Source organism: Coregonus lavaretus (genome assembly GCF_964263955.1).
Source record: "Coregonus lavaretus genome assembly, chromosome: 13".
In the NCBI taxonomy this organism is placed as follows: Eukaryota; Metazoa; Chordata; class Actinopteri; order Salmoniformes; family Salmonidae; genus Coregonus; species Coregonus lavaretus.
In genome coordinates, this window is record NC_140000.1 from 29,644,395 (window position 1) to 29,670,723 (window position 26,329).

General features: G+C 45.5%; 2 protein-coding genes across 3 annotated transcripts; one reads left to right on the top strand and one right to left on the bottom strand.

Moving 5' to 3' along the window:
• Positions 1-1,989: 1,989 nt before the first annotated feature.
• On the bottom strand, positions 1,990-14,825 carry LOC311139164 (prolyl 3-hydroxylase 3-like). Its single transcript, XM_084174055.1, has 16 exons — positions 14,459-14,825; positions 13,949-14,133; positions 13,344-13,502; positions 12,583-12,775; positions 11,904-12,035; positions 11,386-11,528; positions 11,121-11,210; positions 10,906-10,958; positions 10,715-10,794; positions 10,390-10,517; positions 7,075-7,170; positions 6,809-6,959; positions 6,196-6,313; positions 5,234-5,309; positions 4,517-4,657; positions 1,990-3,784 (listed from the first exon to the last, which is right to left on the bottom strand). The coding sequence occupies exons 1-16, from the start codon at positions 14,769-14,771 to the stop codon at positions 3,605-3,607; spliced, it is 2,238 nt and encodes a 745-aa protein (XP_084030181.1). The 5' UTR covers positions 14,772-14,825; the 3' UTR covers positions 1,990-3,604.
• Positions 14,826-15,436: 611 nt separating this feature from the next.
• LOC311140827 (ubiquitin carboxyl-terminal hydrolase 5-like) lies at positions 15,437-25,866 on the top strand. 2 transcript variants are annotated; one of them, XM_084176075.1, is made up of 20 exons: positions 15,437-15,987; positions 16,703-16,831; positions 17,036-17,102; positions 17,423-17,550; positions 18,323-18,468; positions 18,843-19,027; positions 19,322-19,416; positions 19,802-19,995; positions 20,139-20,210; positions 20,830-20,920; positions 21,109-21,234; positions 21,346-21,499; positions 21,694-21,868; positions 22,225-22,313; positions 22,619-22,747; positions 23,221-23,364; positions 23,643-23,785; positions 24,130-24,280; positions 24,736-24,820; positions 25,053-25,866. In XM_084176075.1, exons 1-20 carry the CDS (start codon positions 15,880-15,882, stop codon positions 25,144-25,146), a joined length of 2,505 nt encoding a protein of 834 aa, XP_084032201.1. In that variant the 5' UTR covers positions 15,437-15,879; the 3' UTR covers positions 25,147-25,866. The 2 variants fall into 2 exon arrangements, with proteins under 2 accessions (XP_084032201.1, XP_084032202.1); XM_084176076.1 differs by having other exon boundaries at positions 15,670-15,987; positions 17,039-17,102.
• The last annotated feature ends 463 nt before the right edge of the window (positions 25,867-26,329 follow it).

Here is a 26,329-nt window from a genome sequence, read left to right on the forward strand (position 1 = left end):
TAGGGCTAAATTGAAATGTTTCTTCCAGAAGAAATATGAAAACCATATGCATAACCATGGTAACAATTGAAAGGGAACAGTTTGTAGATAATGGGAAAATTATTAGACCAAAGGTGAGTATGCAACAGTTCAACTGACACAAGACTGAATACAAACATTACCCTGTTGATTTTATGTGCATTTTACATTTACTGTACTTTCGCCGCATTTGTTGATAACAAAATCAGAAAATACTCTAGACCCCCCCCCCCCCCCCCCAAAGGTGCGGACTACGGCTGCAAAACCTGACTCAATAGGGGAGGGTCCGGGACGTAGTACACTCCTCTCCTTTCCTGCCTCCCCGTAGCACACCTGGTCCGGTCTGGACCCCGGCACGATGCTTCCCCTCTCTGTCCTCCCACAATGCACCAAGTCCTGTCTGGACCCTGGTGTGGGAGCCCTCGACCCTGGAGAGGGGCTGACGTCTGGTCCCGGCCCAGCAGTCCTCCCGCGATGCACCAAGTCCTGTCTGGACCCTGGTGTGGGAGACCCCGATCCTGGAGAGGGGTTGACGTCTGGCTCCGGCTCGGACCCCGGTGGAACGGATGGCTCAGGCATGGGGGAAGAGTAGACGACCGGACCCGGACTAGGCACCGGTGAAGCGGACTGCCCCGGCTCTGGTAGGGAGCAGATAACCGGAGCTGGACTAGGCACCGGTGGAGCGGACTGCTCTGGCACAGGAGTGGAGCAGCTGACTGGAGCTGGACTAAGCTCCAGTGGAGTGGACTGCTCTGGCACTGGATTAAAGCAGCTGACCGGAGCTGGAGACTCTGGACTGCAGAACGTTGCAGGTGGCTCTGGACTGCAGACCATCGCAGGAGGCTCCGGGCCATGGACCATCACTGGAGCCTTCGTGCCATGGATCATCACTTGAGGCTTCGTGCCATGGATCATCACTGGAGGCTTCGGGCCATGGATCATCACTGGAGCCCGGCAAGTGCGGGGCGCTGGCCCATGACGCACTGGGCTGTGAACACGCACCACTGGTTTGATGCGAGGAGCAGGTACGGGCCGCACCACTGGTTTAGTGCGAGGAGCAGGTACGGGGCGTACCGGGCTGGCGACACACACCACTGGTTTGGTGCGTGGAGCAGGCACAGGCCGTACAGGACTGGAGACACGCACCACTGGTTTGGTGCGAGGAGCAGGTACGGGGCGCACCGGGCTGGCGACACTCACCACTGGTTTGGTGCGAGGAGCAAGTACGGGCCGTACATGACTGGAGACACGCACCACTGGTTTGGTGCGAGGAGCAGGCACGGGCCGTACCGGTCTGTGAAGGCGCACTGGCGGCACAGTGCGTAAAGCCGGCACATAGCCTGGTGCCTGCACGGTCACGCTCCTCAAAGCGAGTGCGGGGAGTTGGCTCTCTTCTGAAACCTGGCTCCGCCAGCCTCTGCTCTAAGGACTGAGCTCTCTGCTGCTGGAGGGTTAACTCCTCTCTCAGCTCCTCCTGTTGTCTGGCCAGCTCCTCTCTCCGTGCATCCACTGACTCCTTCTCCCTGTGGGCCTCCTGCAGCGCCTCCCTTTGAAGGGAGCTCTCCTGCTCTCTCTTAGCTAACAGCCCCCGTAAGGTAGTTATCTCCTCTCTCAGAGTGCTGAGCTGCATGTCTTAGAGGGCCTCTATAATAGCAGCCTCCTCTTCCTCCACAGTCAGCCCTTTCAGGGCCTCCTTCTGCTCCGTGTGCCCCCCAATTTTTTTTTATTGAGGCTGCCTCTCGTGCTTCCTTCGCGGTCGGCACCGTCGGCGTCGCCATTGATCCTCTCCTGCCTGGGCTTCTTCCTTCGCCCAGGGTCCTTTACCGGCTAATATCTCCTCCCATGTCCAAAATGTCTTCCCCACCTGTGTCCAGGGTGTCTGCTCCTCCTGGCCACGCTGCTTGGTTCGTTGGTGGTGGGATCTTCTGTCACGTTCGTTGTGTAAAGGATCGGACCAAGGTGCAGCGTGGTATGCGTACATAGTCGTTTATTTTTATAAACACCGACAAAATAACAAAATCCAACAGAACGTGAAGTTCAAGAGGCTAAACATCCAACAAGCCAAACAGAAACAAGATCCCGCAACTAAAGGTAGGCAAAATGGCTGCCTAAGTATGATCCCCAATCAGAGACAACGATCGACAGCTGCCTCTGATTGGGAACCACACCCGGCCAACATAGAAATCTATAACATAGATATGTCAACATTCACACCCTGACCAAACTAACTAGAGAATAACAGGGTTCTCAAGGTCAGGGCGTGACATCAACGGCACAGCTAGGAGAACATTTCCCAGGAATATCTTATGTTACTAAATGTGCACTTATGAGTGCATTCAGGTGCGTGTGCCACAGCGAATTTTCTTAACAGTAAACAAACATAAGTTCATTCTGTTCAGAACAACCCAGGGTATGATGCCATGTCATCTTGTAACTGTACATCAAACATAGTGATCCTAAACGACACTGTATATGACATGAGTTTTATGATTTGGAAATGTGATGTGCACATTTGGACCATATGGGTATTTGGCTTGCTTGTATGACATCAAAGCAGTATTTATTATAATTCTCAACGTCTCATCTTTCAAAATATGTCAAGTTAATCCTAATTTACAGTATTCCCCTCACTCAGACAACAAAACATTTGCAAAGGTGGCCCAATTACCGGGAGGGATGGGGGCAACTTCTTGTCGTGCCCGGTGCTCAAGTTCAAAACGGCTGTCAGTCAAAACCCATACAGAGCTGTGAAGCGCAGAACCAGAGCTCTGACGTCATGTATAGCATGTTACTGTACAGCCACTACGTTCTAAATATGCCATTTTCAACCCGTATACGGGTATGAGTGTAAAGGGTTAAACAGTTGATAATGCGGGATGTTTGGAGTTGACCTTTTCTTCTTTTACAGGGTTGTATATGAGAGCTTTTGTCGATGTTTAATATGTCATGTTTTTAATGTACATGTGTGTAATGTATGGCATTGACCCAATAAAGGGGATTTCAAAATTCTCTCTCCCACTTATACCTCTTTCTGATAGAGGTGAGATGCCACTTCGGAAGCACCTTAGCTATGGCTTTTTTGTATATCTGCAGCAAGGGCTTTTTCATTCTCACTCTCTCCACCATTTTGAATAACTTTTATTCAATTCCTTTTATTCCGTTTCCTTTTCTCCAGCAGGTATGTAACAGTTATTACATAGCAAACACTAAGGCATACACTGTAACACAAATGGACTGAATGTCAATGGAGGGGGAGGAAAGACACATACACAATCAGGCAACACAGTCTCAAGGAACACTTTACACTGAGAGCGAGGGAAAGATAGACACAAATACCTTCTTTCACAAATGGTCTCACAGACAGAGAGAGAGGGAGAGAGAGAGAGAAAAAGAGAAAGAGAGAGTGAAAGAGCGTGGGTAGGGATTGAAAAGCATGGTGTAAAAATAGAGAAGAGTTCATGGTCTTTTGGGAGAGGGGACTGGTGGCTGGACCGGGACGGTCCACCAAGTAGGATGGGGAGGTGAACAGAACTACCCTGTTGTTCAGAGTGGGTGGTTCAGTCTTTAAATCCATCACAGCAGCTCATCACAGCTCGTCCTTTCCCCCTGTCACCCTGCCCCTCCCTCTACTCCTCGACGACTGGCTTCCACTCCTACCACTCCGAGCGGGGGCAGCGGTGCCCTCTCTTCCCTCCTCTTTTACTTCTCCTCCTTTCGTCACACTCTGTCCATCCGCAGCCCACAGGGCCTCAGCCTCCTCCCTCTCCTGCATGAGGCACAGAAGGTACAGTAATGTGAGGTAAAGTGAGGTAGAATGGACCTTATTCACACCACGGCCGTGATCAGACAAAATCCAGACTAGCGGGGTAGGAAGCAGAAGTGCTCCTTTAAAATCTAGGGAAAATTGTGCTGGAACTTTCCTCAAGTTCAACCTTAATATCTATTGTCACATGTTATTTGACTGCCAACCCTAACTGACACTGCGCTATCTAAACATAAAGTTAATTAGCATAGGGAAAATAGCTTTGAATATCAGCGCAAGATGTGAAAAATGAAAAAGAAACAACCATTACATTTGCATGCATGTTCTGTTTGTTTGTCTGCAGCTGATCTGGTTGTTATGTTCACTTTTGTAACTTCACTGCTCATGGTAGAAGTTCACCTTAACCACTGATCTAAGATCAGCTTCGACTACCTAACCATTCATAAAATACATTTTATTATGAAAAAAATTCAGACCCTGTATCAGTTTTCAGTGGTTACGGGCAACACTAACCAATTTCAACTTCACTTCCCTCCCAAGATGGCCGCCAGCCCACATTACCATCTAATAAGTAGTCTGTCCTCCCTTTTTTCCCCCCTCTATAGCATTATATCGTTAGCCTGGTCCCTGATCTGTTTGTGCTGTCTTGCCAACTCCTATGGTCATTGTCATGCTAAACATATCTGATCTGGGACCAGGCTTATATAGAGCAACCAAGCCACTAATAGTCCTCACCATATCCCTGTGGTGCTTCTCCTTGGTGAACCAGAGGGCCAGTGCACACCTGCGGCCAGCAGTCACCGCGGTCACACCATGGGGATTAACAGGACCGGAGGAGAACCCCACCAGTCGACCACAGGTGGGCTTCACCCGGGCCTAGAGAGAGAGAGAAAGAGAAAGAGAAAGAGAGAGAGAGAGAGAGAGAGAGAGAGAGAGAGAGAGAGAGAGAGAGAGAGAGAGAGAGAGAGAGAGAGAGAGAGAGAGAGAGAGAGAGAGAGAGAGAGAAATAGACTGTCAGAAAGGGTAGCCTCTATAAGGGCCATGTTAGAATGGATAGTAGAGGCAATATCGTCAGAGCTTACTAAGAAGTACACACAACACAGACCATTTGTTCTTAATTTAGTGTTAGGACTAATATTAGGTGCATGGTTACTGAACGGGTTAAGGTTAGAATTGTATGTGTTAGAAAGCTGTACTTCTATCCTTTCTAGCATGGCCAACTCTGTGTTGTTTTTATTGCACTACTTTGCTTTATCTTGGCCAGGTCGCAGTTGTAAATGAGAACCTGTTCTCAACTGGCTTACCTGGTTAAATAAAGGTGAAATAAAAAAATAAAAAATAAAAATGGCCAAATAGTGATGACCAGGTCACGGTGGAGAATAGGTCAAAAGGTCATGTGAAGATCAGCCAGTGTAAAGTGTTCTACTTGAGTTTTAAGGTCAAGTGACTTACTGTGACAGTCTTCGCATCCCTGTCTGTGAAGAAGAGCTCCCCACCGTCAAAGTCATCGTTCAGATAGAGCACAGCACTGGAATGGAATCAGACATGGTCTTAGTCGTCATTTAGCAAGGCTAGCCAAAGTTGTCAGTTGTCATCTTTATTGCTTAGTAAACAGACCTAGTGGTATTATATAGCATACTGCCAGAAGCACGTCTCATTATTTCCTCACACCCTCCTGCCTGAAATCAAGAATCTCCACTAGCCTGTGGAATGGCACCTGTGTTTGTTTGAATGCTGTGTTTGTTTACCTTAGAATGAGGAGACCATCAAACAGTGTTAGTATCAAGATGTCACGCTGTATTGGTTTGAGTTTATTCAGGGTGGGATTGTCTGTTCAAGTAATGTACATACACACCTCTCCGTATGTATTTGGACAGTAAAGTAGAAGTGTTCAGAAACATCTTCTATTCTTATTTACAATGAAATTGACTCCAAAATGACACAATACATCATTCACCATTCAGTTCCTATTGGGCAAAACATAATCCGAAACACAACCAAAACAAACTGCAAATGCATCCAAAAAGTTTGTAGAGCCACAAGATTGATGTAGTCATTGTGTTCTAGGAATATGGGACCAAATACTATACTTTTTACTAATTTAATATACTATAAGTAAATATGTCCAAATGATTTCTTGAAGATACATACGATGCTTACATTTCAAAACGGTAAAACCGATATGTATGAAAATACCCTCAAATAAAAGTTGACATTCTAAACTGTCGCCTTATATGAAACATTTGATCTCAAATCCAAACTGCACAGTGCACACATCTGCCTGCTTCTGTGTGTGTGTGTGTGTGTGCATGTGTTCTGCCAGCCTACGTGTCTGTGTTTGTGCATCCTGCCAGCTTGTGCGTGTGTGCGCGCATTTGTGTATGTGTGTTCTGCCTGTGTGAGTGTGTGTGTACCTCAGGTCTCTGTGTGTAAAGGCAGGTGGTTCTCTCCAGCACTGTCTGGTCTCAGGTTCCAGTAGACAGTTGTCCACATGAACAGGGTGAGACAGGTCCAGTCTCCCCTCCTGGTCCCCTGGACAGGACACACAACACAAGAGGATCATGTTCATTAGGCACCAAATGGAAGAAAACGGACTGAAATAGGGAGGGACTACCTGGAGTTTTCCAATAAGAAACACTCATTTTAGTTTTCCGTTGAAAAACGTTTAAGACAGTTGTCCATTGCGTGCCCTAATGAACACGACCCAGGTGACACAACGGGTGACATAACACAGAGCAGATAAGACACCTGATTCAGGTCAGGGGTTAGCTATTAGGTTACACTATAAATGGCAAAAGGCCTCAACCCTATTTGAATAGGAAAGCTTTGTGCCATTTTGCATGTGCCAATCTGTCCTATTAATTTGACATTGAGACCCACAAACTGAATACATAATGGAATCAACAGAACAGATGGAAAATATGGAATGGAACATGAAATATGAAATGTTAGACCACTTCTGAGATGTAAAACCTTTTTGGAACCATCATTTCAAGAAATAAAGCGCATTGCTTGAGTGGACCATACCTGTGATGGCGCTGCGGCACACTAGATGTGTGTAGGAGAAGTGGAGTCCTGAGGGGCTCCTGAAGTAGGAGTGCAGGAGGGTTCTCACCCTCTCCCCCATCTCATGCAGCAGCTTAGCGTCTGATTGGTTCACCATACCGTCCTGAGCCAACTGCAGAGCAGAAAAGTGTTTAACTGTTCATTAGCTATGTGACCACGTGAGACAAAGAGATAGACAGACAGACGGCTAGACAGATAGATTTAATCTCCAAATCCATCGTTCTCACCTTGGCAGCTCTGAGGACAGTCAGGCCCTCAAACTTCTCATGGGGCGTGTGTGGGGACCGTCGCCCCAGGTAACCGTCCCCAACGGACGCAGCAGCCTGTCAGAGACAACACAGGAAGTGATCATGGAAGATATGAGCTCACAGCCCTGTTGGAATACTTCTGCTATTGCTGAATTCCAAATCCACCCCTGGCTCATATCCCTAAGAACCATAAAGATCAAGGCCTGTATTCATAAAATGTTTACAGTGCATTCGGAAAGTATTCAGACCCCTTGACTTTTTCCACATATTGCTACGTTACAGCCTTATTCTAAAATGGATTAAATTGTTTTTTTACCCACATCAATCTACATACAATACCCCATAATGACAAAGCAAAAACAGGTTTTTTGAAAATTTTAAAAGTATTCAGACCCTTTACGCAGTACTTTGTTGAAGCACCTTTGGCAGCGATTACAGCCTTGAGTCTTCTTGGGTATGACGCTACAAGCTTTCCACACCTGTATTTGGGGAGTTTCTCCCATTCTTCTCTGCAGATCCTCTCAAGCTCTGTCAGGTTGGATGGGGAGCGTCGCTTCACAGCTATTTTCAGGTCTCTCCAGAGATGTTCGATTGGGTTCAAGTCCGGGCTCTGGCTGGGCCACTCAAGGACATTCAGAGACATGTCCAGAAGCCACTCCTGCGTTGTCTTGGCTGTGTGCTTAGGGTCGTTGTCCTGTTGGAATGTGAGCCTTCGCCCCAGTCTGAGGTCCTGAGCGCTCTGGAGCAGGTTTTCATCAAGGATCTCTCTGTCCTTTGCTCAGTTCATCTTTCCCTCAATCCTGACTAGCTTCCCAGTCCCTGCCGCTGAAAAACATCCCCACAGAATGATGCTGCCACCACCATGCTTCACCATAGAGATGGTGCCAGGTTTCCTCCAGACGTGACGCTTGGCATTCAGGCCAAAGAGTTCAATCTTGATTTCATCAGACCAGACAATCTTGTTTCTCATGATCTGAGAGTCTTTAGGTGCCTTTTGGCAAACTCCAAGCGGGCTGTCATGTGCCTTTTACTGAGGAGTGGCTTCCTTCTGGCCACTCTACCATTAAGGCCATCTCCACAGAGGAACTCTGGAGCTCTGTCAGAGTGACCATCAGGTTCTTGTTCACCTCCCTTACCAAGGCACTTCTCCCCCGATTACTCAGTTTGGCCGGGCGGCTAGCTCTAGGAAGAGTCTTGGTGGTTCCAAACTTTTTCCATTTAAGAATGATGGAGAACACTGTGTTCTTGGGTACCTTCAATGATGCAGAAATGTTTTCGTACCTTTCCCCAGATCTGTGCCTCGACAAAATCCTGTCTCTGAGCTCTACGGACAAGTCCTTCGACCTCATGGCTTGGTTTTTGCTCTGATATGCTTTGTCAACTTTTGGACCTTATATAGACAGGTGTGTGTCTTTCCAAATCATGTCCAATCAATTGAATTTACCACAGGAGGACTCCAATCAAGTTGTAGAAACATCTCAAAGATGACCAATGGAAACAGGATGCACCTGAGCTCAATTTCAAGTCTCATAGCAAAGGGTCTGAATACTTCTGTAAATAAGGTATTTCTGTTTTCTATTTTTAATTAATTGGCAAACATTTCTAAAAAACCTGTTTTCGCTTTGTCATTATGGGCTATTGTGTGTAGATTGATGAGGATTTTTTTTTTTTCATTTTAGAATACGGCTGTAACGTAACAAAATATGGAAAAGGTCAAGGGATCTGATTACTATGCGAATGCACTGTATATATACAGTAGCAGTCAAAAGTTTGGACACACCTACTCATTCAAAGGTTTTTCTTTATTTTTACTATTTTCTACATTGTAGAATAATAGTGAAGACATCAAACTATGAAAGAACACATGGAATCATGTAATAACCAAACGTGTTAAACAAATGAAAATATATTTTATATTTGAGATTCTTCAAATAGCCACCCTTGCCTTGATGAGGTATTCACCTGGAATGCATTTCAATTAACAGGTGTGCCTTGTTAAAAGTTAATTTGTGGAATTTCTTTCCTTCTTAATGCATTTGAGACAATCAGTTGTGTTGTGACAAGGTAGGGGTGGTATACAGAAGATAGCCCTATTTGGTAAAAGACCAAGTCCATATTATGGCAAGAACAGCTCAAATAAGCAAAGACAAACGACAGTTCATCATTACTTTAAGACATGAAGGTCAGTCAATACGGAACATTTCAAGAACTTTGAAAGTTTCTTCAACTGTAGTCGCAAAAACCATCAAGCGCTATGATGAAACTGGCTCTCATGAGGACTGCCACAGGAAAGGAAGACCCAGAGTTACAGAGGATAAGTTAATTAGAGTTAACTGCACCTCAGATTGCAGCCCAAATAAATGCTTCACAGAGTTCAAGTAACAGACACATCACAACATCAACTGTTCGGAGGAGACTGCGTGAATCAGGCCTTCATGGTCGAATTGCTGCAAAGAAACCATTACTAAAGGACACCAATAAGAAGAAGAGACTTGCTTGGGCCAAGAAACACTGATGAGTCCAAATTTGAGATTTCTGGTTCCAACCGCTGTGTCTTTGTGAGATGCAGAATAGGTGAACGGATAATCTCCACATGTGTGGTTCCCACCGTGAAGCATGGAGGAGGTTTGCTGGTGACACTGTCTGTGATTTATTTAGAATTCAAGACACACTTAACCAGCATGGCTACCACAGCATTCTGCAGCGATACGCCATCCCATCTGGTTTACGCTTAGTGGGACTATCATTTTGTTTCAACAGGATAATGACCCAAAACACACCTCCAAGCTGTGTAAGGGCTATTTGACCAAGGAGAGTGAGGGAGTGCTGCATCAGATGACCTGGCCAGATGACCAACCCAATTGAGATGGTTTGGGATGAGTTGAGAGAATGCCAAGAGTGTGCAAAGCTGTCATCAAGGCAATAGGTGTCTACTTTGAAGAATCTCAAATATATTTTGATTTGTTTAACACTTTTTTGGTTACTACATGATTCCATATGTGTTATTTCATAGTTTTGATGTCTTCACTATTATTTTACAATGTAGAAAATAGTAAAAAATAAAGAAAAACCCTGGAATGAGTAGGTGTGTCCAGACTTTTGACTGGCACTGTATATATATGGCCCTTGATAGGCTCTGTGTGATTTTCACCATATTGCAGTTTTATCTATTATTTCCCATCCAATGGCAAACACCAAAGGGACAGGGCTCATTCAAATTCCAAATCTCTGTTGAACTTCTCTTCCTGTGTTTGAGGGAGTCTTGTTTTCTGAGCGAATCATATGCAAGCTTACGGTCGCTAGGCGCAGTACTGTGTCGCATTCCTTCTGATCTAGAACTCCGTCCAGCACGACGCGATTGGTTCCATTTAAAGAATGGTCGTCCATGCTGATGGTGACACCAACCTGAGGTACGGGACCCCCTGGGGAGGGAACATAATGGAGGGTGAGCGAGACACACGAAGAGTGCACACACACGCACGCACACATTTAAATCAAATAGGTGTTTCTCAGATTAGTGTTTCCCAATCCTCAGAGACCCGAGCCATTGATGTTTTTTGTAATTACCAATCCGTCAATGTGTGCTTGTAACATGCCAAACGCTAATGTTTATCGTTACCTGCGTAGAACCCACTATCGTCCATCTCCACCTCTTTCTCTCCCTCCTTCATTTTCTCATTCAGCACTTCCTTTTCTGCTCTAGAAATCAAAAAGGAAATGGCTTTCAACCGCCCAATAGCACTTCAAAGCCCTTTCTCTCCACACTCCTGTCCTCTTTGCAGTAACTTTCTCCTTCTCTTTTCCTCTTACCTCCATGTTTCTCTCAGCAATTCAGGAACAACCTCCTCTGGAGTCCAGAGATCCTATATGGGAGAAAAAACACAAAAGGAACAAACTGCTGTATTGTTCAGTTTGAAAGTAAATGTGAGTGACCAAATCAGAGCCATATATAGCCTAGATATAGCTACGTTATGGCTCTAGACCAAACCATATCCAATGATAATCAATAAACAACTTTATCATACCGGGTCGGTGAAATTGAAATTTAGGTTTTCCATTCCGAAGTAGAGTAGCTTTTTCTCCTGCAGTGAGCGGCTCACATACCTGGCTATCTCCTGAGTATATAAAGACAGAGACAGAGAGAGTGGAGAAAACCAATAAACTGATCTTCACAGTAGAGTAAGACACAATCATGTATCTATCAAATTTGAGGAGTGTTGTTTATAAAATGAAGCCTCCCTAGTGGGCCAGGCTAGGGGTTGTTGATTTGAGGCTGAGCACAAGTAGTACCTGGGAGGGCTGTGTCCCATGTGCCTCAGTGTCGCCCCCCAGTGTCTCTGTGTAGAGCTGCAGGTTACTGAGGGAGTCTTTGTCTAAGGGGTAGAACAGGAGGAGAGACCGCAGAGAACGCACCGCTCCTCCAAGATCGCCCGCTGCGGGAAATAGATGAGAGAGAGAGAGGGTCATTCACTAGACATGTAAACTCCTGTATGAAGCACCAGAGCCTATTTACAATAATACACCCGTGTAGCACAGTTGGTAGAGCATGGCGTTTGCAACGCCAGGGTTGTGGGTTCGATTCCCACGGGGGGCCAGTATGAAAAATGTATGCACTCACTAACTGTAAGTCGCTCTGGATAAGAGCGTCTGCTAAATTACAAAAAAAAATTAAAAATGTAACATTTCAGGTGCCATTGCCAGGCCAGTATCATCAGCTGCAGTAGAAGCAGAGTTATCATCATAATTGTCGTTAGAGTCATCATGTGGTCATTACTGTAACTTCAGATATGACCTTTCCCCTGTCTAACCTTTGAACTGTGCGATGTGTAGATGCTCCAGCTGTGTGGGTAGGAAGTCCTCCTGGGCTGAAATCCTTCCGGGTCGCGTCGCCACCTGGGTCACACAGGCCTGCTGGCAGGACAGGAGGGAGAGGGAGAGTGCTGGAGGACAGGTGATAAAAATCACACGATAAGGAGAAGGAAAGATTAGAAAAGTAGAGAATAGCATAAGCATAAAATAATAGGACAACTAGCGTATTCATGTAAAACGAATTACAATATTTGCCTTGTTTTGGACCAACCCAAATATGCACTGCGTGACATCATACTGTTTACAGTCAGCTGTCTTGGTAACACTCCCCCTGTAATAAGGCCTTTATAATGCTGTATAACACTATCACAGATATGTTCAGCCTGCTAGAGGTTCAGCCTACTAGCAATGAATGAACTATAGCCCTGCATAGACAACCAGCTTCATAAACACACACATGTTTTTCCTGTGACCTGTGTGGTCCAGTGGTTAGTGCCACATGTACAGCCCAGCTACCAATGTCAGCATCGGTTCAAATCCGACCCATGACCTTCTGACTCACAATCTCTCCTACATTTTCTGTGTCCTCTTCACTGTCCTATCTCAATAAGGATATATAAAACCCTTAAAAATATATATTTTTAAACAAACACACATGTTTTTCTCAGTTTTTCCCACCTGCAGCCTTCTCAAACACCCCGTCCATTCCATCCTCTCCTCTGTTCTCAGGGAGCCGCTGTGAGGCGACCTCACATTGCGCCCTGCATTCATCAGTCTGTCTCAGTGTCTCGTTCACACACTCCCTCCATTTCTCCACGGCGTGTGTCCAATCAGAGGAGGACTCAGAGGTGAGGGCGGAGTTGTACAGGGCCTGTGGTTGATAGAGGGATGGGGGTTAGGGGTAAGAGGAGGGAGGAATGTTAGCTGGAAAGGTTGGCTATAATTGGTCAACATCAAGAACAGAGTGCGATGGAGAGGAGTCGTCGATAGCTTACTCCCAAAGGAGCAATGGGCTACGTAAAGCATGAAGACCTGCTGGAGACAAACAAAACAGAGGAGTGAAATTAACTGAATTTTATGTTTTACTGTTTGGCTTTAGTGGTATCAAAAGTCCAGTGAAGTCCACATGATGTATTCTCATTTATAGTACACTCCATTAGTAACATGTTATCAAGAATGCTGTGGGTGCATGCAGAGGTTACTGCGTGAGCCCAAAGGGCTTTTACGATTGGCTAGGTACTTTAGGTGAAACACAGAGAGGAATTTTAACCCTCAGAGAGAGGAATTTGAACCCTCGGGCCACATGTGGGAATCTTCTAAGAATGTTTCTTACAACAAGATTCTTGAATACTCATTTATGCATTCAATCTACCATTTATTTCACTATTTCTGAGACACACACACACAACCCTCCCCCTCTCCCACTCTTTTTTTATTACCCAGTGTTTCTCTGCCTCCATCTCTCTATCCTGGAATGCGTCCTCTGTTACTCCCTCCATCCGTCTATACTTCTCAATGTTGTTCCTCATCTCCAGGTGACTGGGGTTGGCCACGAAGAACGTGTGGGCTGCTGATGCTGCCTTCTGTACTTTCCCTAGCTGAGGAAGAGGAGAAGGGAGGAGAGAAAAAGTTGAAAGAGAGAGAATGAGGTAAAAGATGAAGAGGAGGAAGAGCAGAAGGGAGTAGAGGAGGAGGCGAAAGAGAGCGAGAACGAGGTAGAAGATGTAGAGGAGCAGGAGGAGAAAGAGGGGAGGAGGAAAAATAACAGGAGGATGAGGTAGAGTGAAGAAGAGAAGGTTAAAGTCCAGATCAGATAGAGTGCATGAAGACCACAGCTGTAGTTGTAGGATATTGTTGCTAAAGTATGTATTAAATTGAGCTAGCACATTACATGATATAGGCCTTATACCAGACTAACTAACTACCAGTGGAATAACCTATGTAACTGCTTTAACATGCAATTATGCAGCACTTAGCACTTCAGATCTACAATTCAACTGTAGCCATACATAATGAAATAGCAGGTGAATATAGTAATAGATACCTTCCAGTAGACGACCTGCAGGAAGTTATAGGGGTTCCGGGTACTAAACTCATACTCGATGTCAGCAGACACAGGAAGCTGTCCTGCAGGAGTGACAGCCCGTCCCAAACAGAACCGCACACACTCAGCCCGCCGCTGGACCCAGTCCACTGCCCATAGGTCCCACACATTCCCTTTCTCTGTGTCTGAGGACACACACACACACACACACACACAAACAGAGCAGAGATACTACATTACTGGAATGTACCATACCAGGGCATATCATCGCTGACTCCTGGGAGACATCTAGGCCCTAAAGCAAGCTGTGATTGTAAGTGGCAAACAGAAGCTTATGATTTAATATATTTCATGCATGCACATAACACACACAGGTAGAGACAGAGAGACAGACTTTCTCTCTCTCTCTCTCTCTCTCTCTCTCTATCTATCTCTCTCTCTCTCTCTCTCTCACACACACACACTATGAATCGACCACATACAACACAGTGAACACAAACACACACATACCCAGTTTTGGGAGCCTGTCATATCCCGCTGGCACACATTCCTCATGGCACTGCCGTCGGGTCCGAAACAGAGCCTCCCGAGTAGTCATCGACTTTTCGAGCAGCTCCGCAGCCTTCTCCCACTCCTCGCTAAAGTATGCACGGACCCCAGTATAATACAAAACATCGTAAGAGGGTATGAGTCCGGACGCAGATCCTGCAGAAACCCCGCTGCCCGCAACAGGAGAGGTGAAATAGAATAATGAGAAAAGAGAGTGAATAAGAGAGATATGCAGCGCCACGTAGACAGAGTTGTGATTTGCGCAAAGCGCCATGGTGCGCCGTAGTTATTTTGGAGAAGGAGAAGGAGAGGGGGAGGAGGGACAGGGCCAGAGGAAAGTGGGAAAGTGGGAAAGGCAGGAAATACGTGCTTGGTAGTGATGAGCGGAGGAGGAGAAGGAGTGGGGTGGGATGGGGTGGAGAAAAGGAAACAGGCAGTACACTTGAAGGTACATTTATTGACACAGTAAATAACATTGTTTGGAAGCACTAAAATAATAATAATATTCCAGTCTAGTTTACTAAAGTCTGTACACACTCATTCATAACACTTTATAGGCTTCACAAAAAAAACATTGTTTTCTATCTATTTACCTAGTCTACTATTTTTTTTAAAGCAGAATTTCTTAAATCAAACTATTTAGGCTATATAGGTCTACTTTACCAACGTCCCAATCACCAAACATCAATCATGTCAGGTCTGAACATGAAACAGGTCAAAATAATACCCTGTTTGGCTGCAAAGTAATTTGTTCATCAGCATTAACGGTGGCAGCTGATATGATATATCCAATCCTGTATCTTTTTCTATAGTATATTAATTACAATAGACCACATTTTATTGACATATTTGGGGTTTGTGTGAAGTTCTCTTTCCACCCACGCGAAAGCAGTAGTTCATTTGGTGCTGTAAAAACCTGACATTTTCGCCTTCTGTCGAAGTGGCGAGCCGTTAAACATTACCGTAATTACTGAAAAGGTTATGTGTGAAATAAGCAGATGTTGTCTATTTTGCCTGTTTGTTTTATTGTATGTCTGTGTTGGAAGTTAAATGACGTTTTAATATAGATTTGATTAATTGGCGATCTAAATTCATACTTAATTCATGTTTCTCTTTCAAACACAACATCGCATAATTGTGTGGTAGTTTGTACTCTATATATTACGATTACCACTGCTACGGGGAGCGTGCTATGCGAGATGGGCGTTCGGCCTTGCGTCCACAGAAACAGGGAGGCATCAGGCCATTCATTGGGAGAAAGACAGACAGAGGGGGAGAGCAAAACAAACAACAAACAATATTCAACGCAGGGGAATCAAAAGCTGGGGTCCAAACTCAGAGGAACAAGTGTCCGACTGGAAGGCAGAGTTAGCTAGCTTGAGATGGCGGAGGTAAGCGAGGTTTTGATGTCGGTTCTGTCCACAATTCGGGTTCCGAGGCCCGGGGACCGTGTCCACAAAGACGAATGCGCATTGTCATTTTCCTCTCCGGTGAGTAACCCATCTTCTCATCTAACGTTAGCTTCGTATTAAACTTGTAATTTAGATACATTTTTTCTTTGGGGCTGTTTGTTATTTATTTGTGTATTACCAGTTATACAGCTAGCTAGTTAGCTAGTTACAACAATAGCTAGCTAACGTTAACTAGTTAAACTAGCTAGTTACTGACTATAGCTACATTGAGAAACGTTAGCCAGCTAGCATCTTTACCATTCAGCTAACGTTAGCTAACTAAACAGTGGTTGTCAAATCATTTCCGACTATCATCATGACTAATTTTCAATGAACTCGCAGTAATGTTACGTAGCTAGCCAGTTAGCCAACGTTACCATGCAAGTGTAACGCTAGCTAGCCAGTTGGCCAACTATGGCTGTCACTTGACGTGTCATTCTAACTGTTTAGCTAACTTGCTAGTTAGCATGCTAACAAATAGCACTGTCAGTTGTTGTTGTCATGATAATCTTCAATGTTATGAGTGGGCCGCGTGGGAGACTGCAACCACTGTAACGTTACATTCATGTCAGTTGCTGTTGTCATGATAATCTTCAATGTTATGAGTGGACCGCGTGGGAGACTTCAACTACTGTAACGTTACATTCATTAGGTTGTTGGGTAAATTAATATCTGTCCAGCTTCCAAGACAGCCAATGTAATGACTAACGTTAATGTTGTTCTCACACTAGTTTGTGTTTGGGTTTTTTCTCAGGAGAGTGAAGGAGGCCTGTACGTGTGCATGAACAGTTTCCTTGGGTTCGGCAGCCAGTATGTGGATAGACACCACACCAGGAGCGGACAGCGGGCTTACCTGCACATCTCCCGGACCCGCAAAGCTCCGGTGAGTTATACACTGGTCCTTCAAACCTTTCACTGAAGTCTCTGGGTGAGTCTAGCCTGCTACAGATGCACTTGTGGCTGAATAGTGGCCACACAACAAACACATTGAATGTCAAAGTTCATTTGGTATCAACATTATTTACCACCTTTCTTGTGGATGGAGACATTCCACAATTCACCAAATCTGAACTGTAATTTTCCCCAGAAGGAAGATGAGGAGAACTCTGGATCCGGGGACCCACCCAAGAAGAAGCCCACCCGATTGGCCATAGGTAACAGCAGAGTTAACAGCAACACATTTTCAGACAGGGCTATGGGGGTGCAAAGACCCCCGAAACAGCCTTCAGGTAGCCTGGGTACCAGTCTGTTTCTGCTAACATTCCACTCCTTGTATTCCATGTCATGACAAGCATGTGTTTAGCATATGACACAGAGTGGAAGGATAGCTAAACATACTGGTACCCAGGCTAGCCTTCAGGGACGCTGACACCAACATTTTCCATTGAATCCGGTTGTCTGCCATGATAGATCAATGAAACTGATATCATATGTCTATTGACACTCCTCCTCATCCTCTCTCTGTCTCTCTTAGGGATCGAGGGAGGGTTCAATGTGGAGCAGGAGCAGTATGAGGAGGAAGTAAAGGTCGTCCTCTTCCCTGATAGACAGGAAGTTACATCCGATGATCTCGCCACCATGCCGGATGTTGTGAGAGAGCGGGTGAGACACATTGTGGGTGAACACTTCAAGTGTTGCCTCAACTTTGCTAATTACCTCTTAAGAGTGTTGTGCATTTGTCTGTGTTTAGAAAGAGGACCAAACATTGCCATGGGCATGTCGTTTCGAAATCCCTTCATTCATAGTTAGTGTATGCATCGGAAACTCACGCTTCTGCTTTAAAAAAACAAAACACAAACATCTCAAATTCTTCTCTGTGCACCACGTGATTGGAGGGCTGTCTTTTGTAGTTACCACTGTAGTATTTGGCTGGGCTAAGACTGCCCTATTCTTTAAGTCAGGGGTAGGCAAATAGATTCAGCCGCAGGACGTTTTTTGTCGGAGGGAATGGTCAGGGAGATGGACATTTATTATAATTTGTACTCCACGAATTGACCACATCTAAGCCCAGAAATAGATTGTATTTAAAAATAACACTAATTTCATACCTTGGATTACATCGAGACACGATCACATCTCTTTTTTGTTGTTGTGTGGGAATACTTGGGAACAGATTTTCTAAATTAAACTAATTTTAGCAGAATTTACAGTAAAAAAAACAACCAAAAACTACCCTAGCACTAACAACCCCCCCCCCCCCCCCCCCCCAAAAAAAACATGATGTTTAAAAAAAAACTTGAAGGAGGGGGCAAATAAATCGCTAGCGGGACGGTTTTGGCCCGCGGGCAGCCTGTTGCCAACCCCTGCTCTAGGTATTACACTTCACCATGCATGCTTGTTGTGACCATCTATAACCTTCTCTATATCCCTTTAGGTATCTCTAGCCATGACAGGGCTGATGTCTGCAGACTCAGTGTCTCACGCCCTGCAGGTGCAGCAGTGGGACGGCGAGGTGCGGGCGGAATCCCGGCACGCCGTCGAACTCAAGCAGCTCGACAACGGCACCAAGATCCCTCCCAGGTGAGAGGCTGTTTAGGCTAGGTTGTTGTTCTGAGCTGACATTGGCTAGAATTTCACGAGCACTCCAGCGTTAAATGAACTTGCACATTGACAGTTTTGCTCCTTTTGTCCATTCATTTCATCGTAGACTTGGACCATATACAAGGTCTGATAATGTAATTAATATATTAAATAATGTATATCAATATGTAGCCTAAATATGTTTCAGTGGATGATCGTTAATTCTCAGTCAATCTCTCCTTCTCCCTCCGTCTTCCTCTCCATCCATCGATGTTTCTCCCGATCTCTCTGCCTCTCCCCTCTCTCTCCATCTCCCTCCCCACCCCTCTCTCCATCTTTCTCTCTTCTCCCTTCCCTCCATCCCTGTCTTCCAGTGGTTGGCGGTGTGAGGTGTGTGACCTGCAGGAGAACCTGTGGATGAATCTGTCAGACGGAAGGGTGTTCTGCGGTCGCAGGTATTTCGATGGCTCCGGGGGGAACAACCATGCCCTCCTGCACTTCCAGCAGACAGGACACCCTCTGGCTGTCAAACTGGGCACCATCACCCCCGACGGAGCAGGTGATGGCAACACAATATGAATACTTGGACACTTGAAACAACACAATGCTTTTTTATTTACTAAGTGCTTCTCACGAGTCCCAATATTCCAGAAGTCACAGAATCCCTACTGAGACGCTTACCCTTGAATTATTGAAAGGGGAAGATTAAGAAAACACTGGCAAGGAAAAGGACTCTGAGACTGAGAACTTAATTTAATTTCATGTGAAATCTGACTCGTAGACAGTCGTAACTTGGTTAGAGTCTGTATTCTTTGAGCTTTTGATGTCTGACTTTCCTCTGTGGCCTTTCCAGATGTGTACTCCTATGACGAGGATGATATGGTACTGGACCCAAAGCTCCCCGAACACCTGTCCCACTTTGGCATCGACATGATGACCATGGAAAAGGTAGGACTGCCGACATCAATAAAGATACAGGGTCTCTATGGGCAGGTTCTTTCCAGCTTCAGTGTTGTGGTTTGAGGACTCTTTTTCTTTAGTGACAGACATTTTCCTTCATGAATAAGGTCTATACTTTTCTGTACTTGCCTTACCAGTGTTGGTGACAAAATGATGTTCAAAGCTGGCCTGGCTAAATAGCTCATATTGATTGTGTTATAACAACAAATTGAGAGATGGGACTCAGTGTGAGATCACAGTCCTGTCCATCTGGTTAATCTGTCATTGTCTTTCCTTCTCTCATTCCTTCCCCCTGTTTCTCCTATCTCTCCTCGACATCCCAATTTTCCTCGCCACCTGTCTCCCCCTCCACCTTCCCCTCCCTCCCCTGCAGACGGAGCGTACGATGACAGAGCTGGAGATAGCGGTGAACCAACGCGTGGGAGAGTGGGAGGTGATCCAGGAGTCAGGGGCCACCCTGCGGCCTCTGTCGGGCCCCGGACTCACCGGCATGAAGAACCTGGGCAACAGCTGCTACCTCAACTCGGTCATGCAAGTCCTCTTCACCGTGCCTGACTTCCAGAGCAAGTCAGTAACCGTCTATCACTTCTACCTCTTAGTCTGCGTCCCAGATGCAACCCTATCCCTTTTATAGTGCACTACTTTTGACCAGGGCCCATTGTTCTGGAAAATACTCACAAAACCCCTCTGTCGTGTGTACCCTGCCTCAGGTACGTCTCCAACGTTGACAAGATCTTCGATGAAGCTCCAAGCGACCCCACCCAGGACTTCAAAACCCAAGTGTGAGTTTCCACCCAATGCTTTTTTCAGTGTAACATGCACACACTCACTCAAACTTACGTTATTAATTTCGCGTCAAACATGAATACGTTTATTAAACCTGCCCTTTCCGAACAACCTTGAGACTACACACACCTGTGTCTGGAAGTAGCACAGTCAGGGTTATAACATGTATTCATTGCTAGTCACACTGGCATACCGTTATGGCACACAAATGCATAGTCATTGGCACTGTGCGAAGCATGTGTTATGTTTGGATGGACAGTAGGTCATTGTCTAAAGGCCAGCCTTTCTCCACCAGTTGTCACTAACTGTTCACTTATCTGAGCAAAAACAATCAATTTCTATGGCCAAGACTAACATTAGATAAGATACGGGATGGTAATTGTTGGGCTAAAAACCTATCAGCAGGCTATAATGTTGCCTAAGGACCAAATCTCCTTCAACACTTTCCCCTAATTTATAAGACTGCGTTTAGTTTAAGAAATGGCATTTCTCCCGATGGATCAGTAATTCCTGTTTTTATCATCCTCTATTTATACATAATTTAAATTGACTTATTTCCCATGTTGTCGATGTGTTGTCTGATGTTTGGTGTTCGACATCTCTTCTTTATTTCAGAGCAAAGCTCGGCTATGGTCTGTTGTCGGGCGAGTATTCCAAACCAGCCCCTGACCCCGGAGATGGCTCTGAACCCAGCTCTGAACCCAGAGTAAGTGAATGGCAAGCAATGGAAGATTGTGCTGAAGTTTTTCTTATGTCAGAATGTTAGCTACCGTAGCACTGGCGCATCAAACACATGTCTCCAAAAATGACAGTTTTTCCATTTGTGTTTACATTAAGCGATTGTGTTATCACTTTCCATGTGTATTGTCTAAAGAAGGATTTTTTTGTTTCCAGGGTGACCAGGTTGGCATAGCGGCGCGCATGTTCAAAGCACTTGTTGGGCGGGGCCACCCGGAGTTCTCCACCAATCGGCAACAAGACGCCCAGGAGTTCTTATTGCACTTCATTAATATGGTGGAGGTAAAATCATCCCATACTCCATCCCTTTTTTCCATCTTCTGTCATCCGATTTTTCCCTCCTGTTGTACCCCATTTTCTTAAAGTTTTTTGTTTTATTAACCTCCACCTCAGAGAAACTGTCGTTCGGGGGTGAACCCGTCTGAAGCCTTCCGTTTCCTGGTAGAGGAGAGGATCGTGTGTCAGCAGTCACAGAAAGCAAAGTACACGCAGAGGGTGGACTACATCCTCCAGCTACCTGTGCCTATGGACCAGGCCACTAACACAGGTGAGGGGCTCATGGGAAATGTAGTTTTGTTATTGTGTCAGGGAGTCTACTTCTGCCCCATCAACTGCCATCTTGTTTTTTATTGAAGCCTCATTAAAAAAGTCAACCAACAAGTTTTTATAAGTCAAATATATTCTTCATAAAATAACATTTATTTAAATAAAATATCCCTCTCTCTCTCCCCCCTCAATCAGAGGAGCTGCAGGAGGCTGAGCGTCGGCGTGAGGAGGCAGACTCGTCGGGAGCACCTCCCCCAGCGACGGTGCGCGCCTGTATCCCGTTCACGGCGTGCATGGCGGCGCTCAGCGAAACAGAGACGCTCACAGACTTCTGGAGCTCCGCCGTGCAGGCCAAGACCACCGCCACCAAGTATGACAACGCACAAGATTCACTCAGTCAATCAATCTATCAATCAGTTTTCCAGTCAATTAAATGTGTTTTCCAACTCCAGTCCTCCAGTACCCCCAACAGCACACTTTTTGTTATAGCCCCGGACAAGCACACCTGATTCAACTTCTCAACTAATTATCAAGCCCTCAATGAGTTGAATCAGGTGAGTTTGTCCGGGTGTACAACAAACACTTGTGCTGTTGGGGGTACTGGAGGACTGGAGTTGGAAAACACTGAATTAAATCATCCATCCATCAATCAATGCATTTTCCTGAGGAAAATGTAGTTTGTAATTAGTCTCACTTTCCCTCTCTCTTTCATCACCCCTCTTTCAGGACCACCCGCTTTGCCTCTTTCCCTGACCACATGGTTATCCAGGTTAAGAAGTTCACCTTTGGGCAGGACTGGGTCCCCAAGAAACTGGGTGAGTAGAATGCTCTGCACACAGTGTAAACAAGGTCTACATGATCTTCTGTATTGAATATAATATTATTTTCATTTACAAACACATGGAACAGCTACACCTGTGGGTTATCACAGACGATATCAGTTAAATTCAAGTGGGAAATTCCACTGTAGTAGCTTGACAAGTCCAGGGTACCACGGATGAAATGATCGTTGTACTTAGCTAACTCTGTCACTTTTCCATTGATATGAGAACTGAGATGTTGGATTAATGTGGCACTGTCCCTGTCAACTAAATAGATGTTGTTTTTTTTGTCCCTGCAGATGTGAGCATCGACGTTCCCGACACGCTGGACCTGACCGCGCTCCGTGGGACCGGCCAGCAGCCAGGGGAGGAGCTTCTGCCAGAGGTGGCACCACCCCCTCTCATGACCCCTGACGTGGAGGTCAAAGGTATCCTGGGTTCCCACAGCAACGAGGAGGACGACTCGCTCTACTCCCCACTACTGTGTCAGTCTGTCTGTCCTTTCTGATCTTCACTTCCTTCATTCCTTCCTTCATCCTGTCGTCCCATCGCCATCTTTTCCTTTCTTTTCTTCTTTCCCTCTTTTTTATGTTTTCTCCATGATTTTGTGTTTACACCTTTGAAACTTTGTTTTGCATTTTCAGTGAAGTGATGCGAGTTTTCATTTCAATTCTATGGTGGGAAAGAGACTTGGGTTGCTCCTATTGTCCGGAATATGAGTTGAATATGGTTTGCCAACTTATGCTTTTATTTCGTTGGCCGTCTCCAAATGTCCAGTTTCTCAGCAGTTGTTAGGACCATTCATGACGTTCTTATTGTTGCTGTACATATGCTGCCGTCTGTAGAGTGCGTCCATATAATTAGACCCCCCCCCCCCCCCCCCTCTCTCTCTCTCTCTCAGCCCCAGTCCTGGATGACTCTACCGTGTCCCAGTTGTGTGAGATGGGATTCCCACTGGAGGCCTGCAGGAAGGCTGTGTACTATACTGGGAATACTGGAATCGACGCAGCCATGAACTGGGTCATGGGCCACATGGACGACCCAGGTGGGTCACGGAGGATCAGTTGTTCCAAATATATAATCAAACACGTGTGTCTGTCATGGATGTAGGGCAATAAGTGGGTGCTGTTTGTAGAGAAATGTAAGTGATTCAATGAAATTGTATGGCCTGCCATGTGTTTGAACTTGAAGTAGAACCAATAGTCAGTAATTTCCAGCAACATTGTTACTCACATTTTACAATAGTAATTTCACGACAGCATGTAATTGATTTCATTATGTACGTTATATTCACGTTTCCTCCCCCTCTGTGATTGGCTGCAGATTTCTCCGCTCCCCTGGTGTTGCCGGGCACCAGCTCCGCTCCCGGGACCACGCCCACAGAGAGCGTTTCCGAGGAGCACCTAGCAACCATAGTCTCCATGGGCTTCAGCCGAGACCAGGCCACGCGAGCACTGAGGGCCACGGTGAGACGGTGTTTCCCTTACCCTTACTATGAATTGAATAAACTTGATTCAACTTTAATCAACTTTATTGAATTGAATAAACTCCCTTTCACGTCTAGCACTGCTGTAGTGACAGAACTCCTTGATGTAGCTTAAAATAAATAATACTATAACTGCAGAGAGATTTCGCTCAGGCTCAGTAGCTGTACTCATCTCGTGGAATTTACTGATATGATTAGACCTTTGGCACAATATACTCTATTCTAGCACACAGTTGAAGTTCACACATACATTCTTCATTTGTGCTGCTGGTCAGGTCTCCAACCTTTAACCAAGTGGTCTCTCCTATCCCTCTCCTCTTCCAGAGTAACGTCCTGGAGCGGGCCGTGGACTGGATCTTCTCCCACCTGGATGACCTGGAGTCCATGGAGGTTTCGGAGGGGGGGCGATCGGCCGCCGAGAGCGAGGGGACCAGGGAGCCCCCTCCTGGGCCTAAAGTCCGAGACGGACCCGGCAGTAAGTCAACGGGGAGAGGAGGGGGTTGAGGGGAGGGGGTCCAGTTTTGGTTGGACGTTTTGAACATATTTTAATATTCTCTTCAAAGCATCTGTATTTTGTTTTTTTTATAAGGGAGGCACGCACACCAGGAAATTAAGGAATATGCTTAATTTTTTCCTTGAGTGCGTACCCTCAACATCTATTGATTAATGATTTTCCTCTTGTAGAAAGCACCCTCATAACAACTTTGTGCGCATCGTCATAAAACAATTAATATCCCAGACTCCAAATTGTTGTCTGTCCATATCTTTCCATTTCAAAAACCCTCTGTATTCAAATTGATGTCAATTTGCAGTATAGATGCACACTTTCACTGATGTCTCTACTATGCATGTTTCTTCCTTTCTCTCCTCTATCCCTCACTCCTCTCCCTCCCCCTCCTCTATCCTCCTCTCCCTCCCCCTCTCTTCCAGAGTATGAGCTGTTTGCCTTCATCAGTCACATGGGCACAAGCACTATGTGCGGCCACTACGTCTGCCACATCAAGAAGGACCAACAGTAAGCGCCATTCTCTTTCATTTCATATAGAAGAAACCACTCCTTTACACACACACTTGATACATGAATGTCATTCTACTTAATACCCACTTCTGTGGTGTACAATGTTGCTATAGAGATTCTGTGGTTATAACAATCTAGACAAAGCTTTAAAGTGCTGTTTCTTGTCTTCTCATCATGTCTGTCGGCTTTTCCCTTTCTCTCCCTCTCCCCTCTCTTCTCTCTCTCTCAGGTGGGTTATCTTTAACGATCAGAAAGTGTGTGCCTCAGAGAAGCCACCCAAGGACCTGGGTTACCTCTACTTCTACCGGAGAGTCACAGAGTGAACAGAGGGGGGCAGAGTTTCACTAAGGGAGGGGAAGAGGGTCGTTAACATGCACATATACACACTCAGTCACACACACTGAGCTACTAAGAATGCTCTGACACAAGCTTCTGAACTGACAAATGTAGGGTTTAAATAAATACACTTTTCCAACCGCTATGGACACAGGCAGATGGATGGGGTGTTAAAGGAGAAGTCTCTTTTTTTGTCTCCACTTTACAATAAATACGGTGGTGTTGGTGGAAGGCTACTTGTGTACTCACCCCTTCTAAGTCTATACTCATCTTGCAACTGACACCAATCAACTCATGATAGATACTGGTATCATTATACAGTATCTATGGCAACAATGTTCCCACCCCCCTCTTCCCTGAACAACATGCCACTCATCTCCTCTGCACTTATTGACTAGTGTCTGTTGTATTGTCATTGCTTCTTAAGCCAAGCACCGCCTCCCTTCTCTCCCCCTTCTGTGTTCCGACATGGCATTTTCATAATAAGTTCGGCATACACAGTAATAGCGAACAAAGTTAATAAAATACCAAAAAAATACAATAATGTGTATTTAAAACAACTAAATAAAGTAAAAATAAAAACGAAACCAAACTGGTTGTTCTTTCAAGTGTGGTGAGGGTGATATCTGGCTGATTTTTGTTTATTTTGCTAAAATGAATTCCTTTGTTACTTCTGCTCTGACAAATAAAGATGTCTTTCTGCCGCCCCTGCTTGTTGTGTGATTGTGTTGAGATGGATGTGATTGGTGACCACTTAGTGGCCCTGCTGCGATGGGTCCTTACATTCACGCTCTCCCTGAAGACCCAGGGACACCAGGTGAGTCATGGTGCTCCGCGCTGGTACCAGGCCACAGGCTCAACATCTTCATGAGGGCGGTTACATGCCAGGGACGCATGGTGAGAGTGCAACCATAGGTCTTGTCTTCATCACCGGGTGGGAGTGGGACCATTGTGTGGATTGGTTGGGGGTTAATTGGGTGATACCTGACACCATACTTAGTTTGGACTCATTCTACGTTTGCTGCTACTAGGCTCTTCTAAGAACTAATTTAGTAGTCTTTCAGATGTGTATATCTTCATGGCCACATGCCTGGAACACCCAAGACAATCCCACTGCAGAATATCAGTTGTGCCATTCGATTTGTTTGGTTGATAGGCCGGAAGTTTTGC

Excerpts from the sequence above, each read along its gene's own strand:
- LOC311139164 (XM_084174055.1), bottom strand. The coding sequence starts at position 14,771 with ATGGCGCTTTGCGCAAATCACAACTCTGTCTACGTGGCGCTGCATATC. Across the intron at positions 12,776-13,343 it reads TGGAGGCAGAGAAACACTGG|GCCCTGTACAACTCCGCCCT; the intron begins GTAATAAAAAAA and ends TATCAACCACAG. Across the intron at positions 11,211-11,385 it reads ATGGGACACAGCCCTCCCAG|GAGATAGCCAGGTATGTGAG; the intron begins GTACTACTTGTG and ends TTATATACTCAG.
- LOC311140827 (XM_084176075.1), top strand. The coding sequence starts at position 15,880 with ATGGCGGAGGTAAGCGAGGTTTTGATGTCGGTTCTGTCCACAATTCGG. Across the intron at positions 21,235-21,345 it reads ACTTCATTAATATGGTGGAG|AGAAACTGTCGTTCGGGGGT; the intron begins GTAAAATCATCC and ends CCTCCACCTCAG. Across the intron at positions 24,281-24,735 it reads AGTCCGAGACGGACCCGGCA|AGTATGAGCTGTTTGCCTTC; the intron begins GTAAGTCAACGG and ends CCTCTCTTCCAG.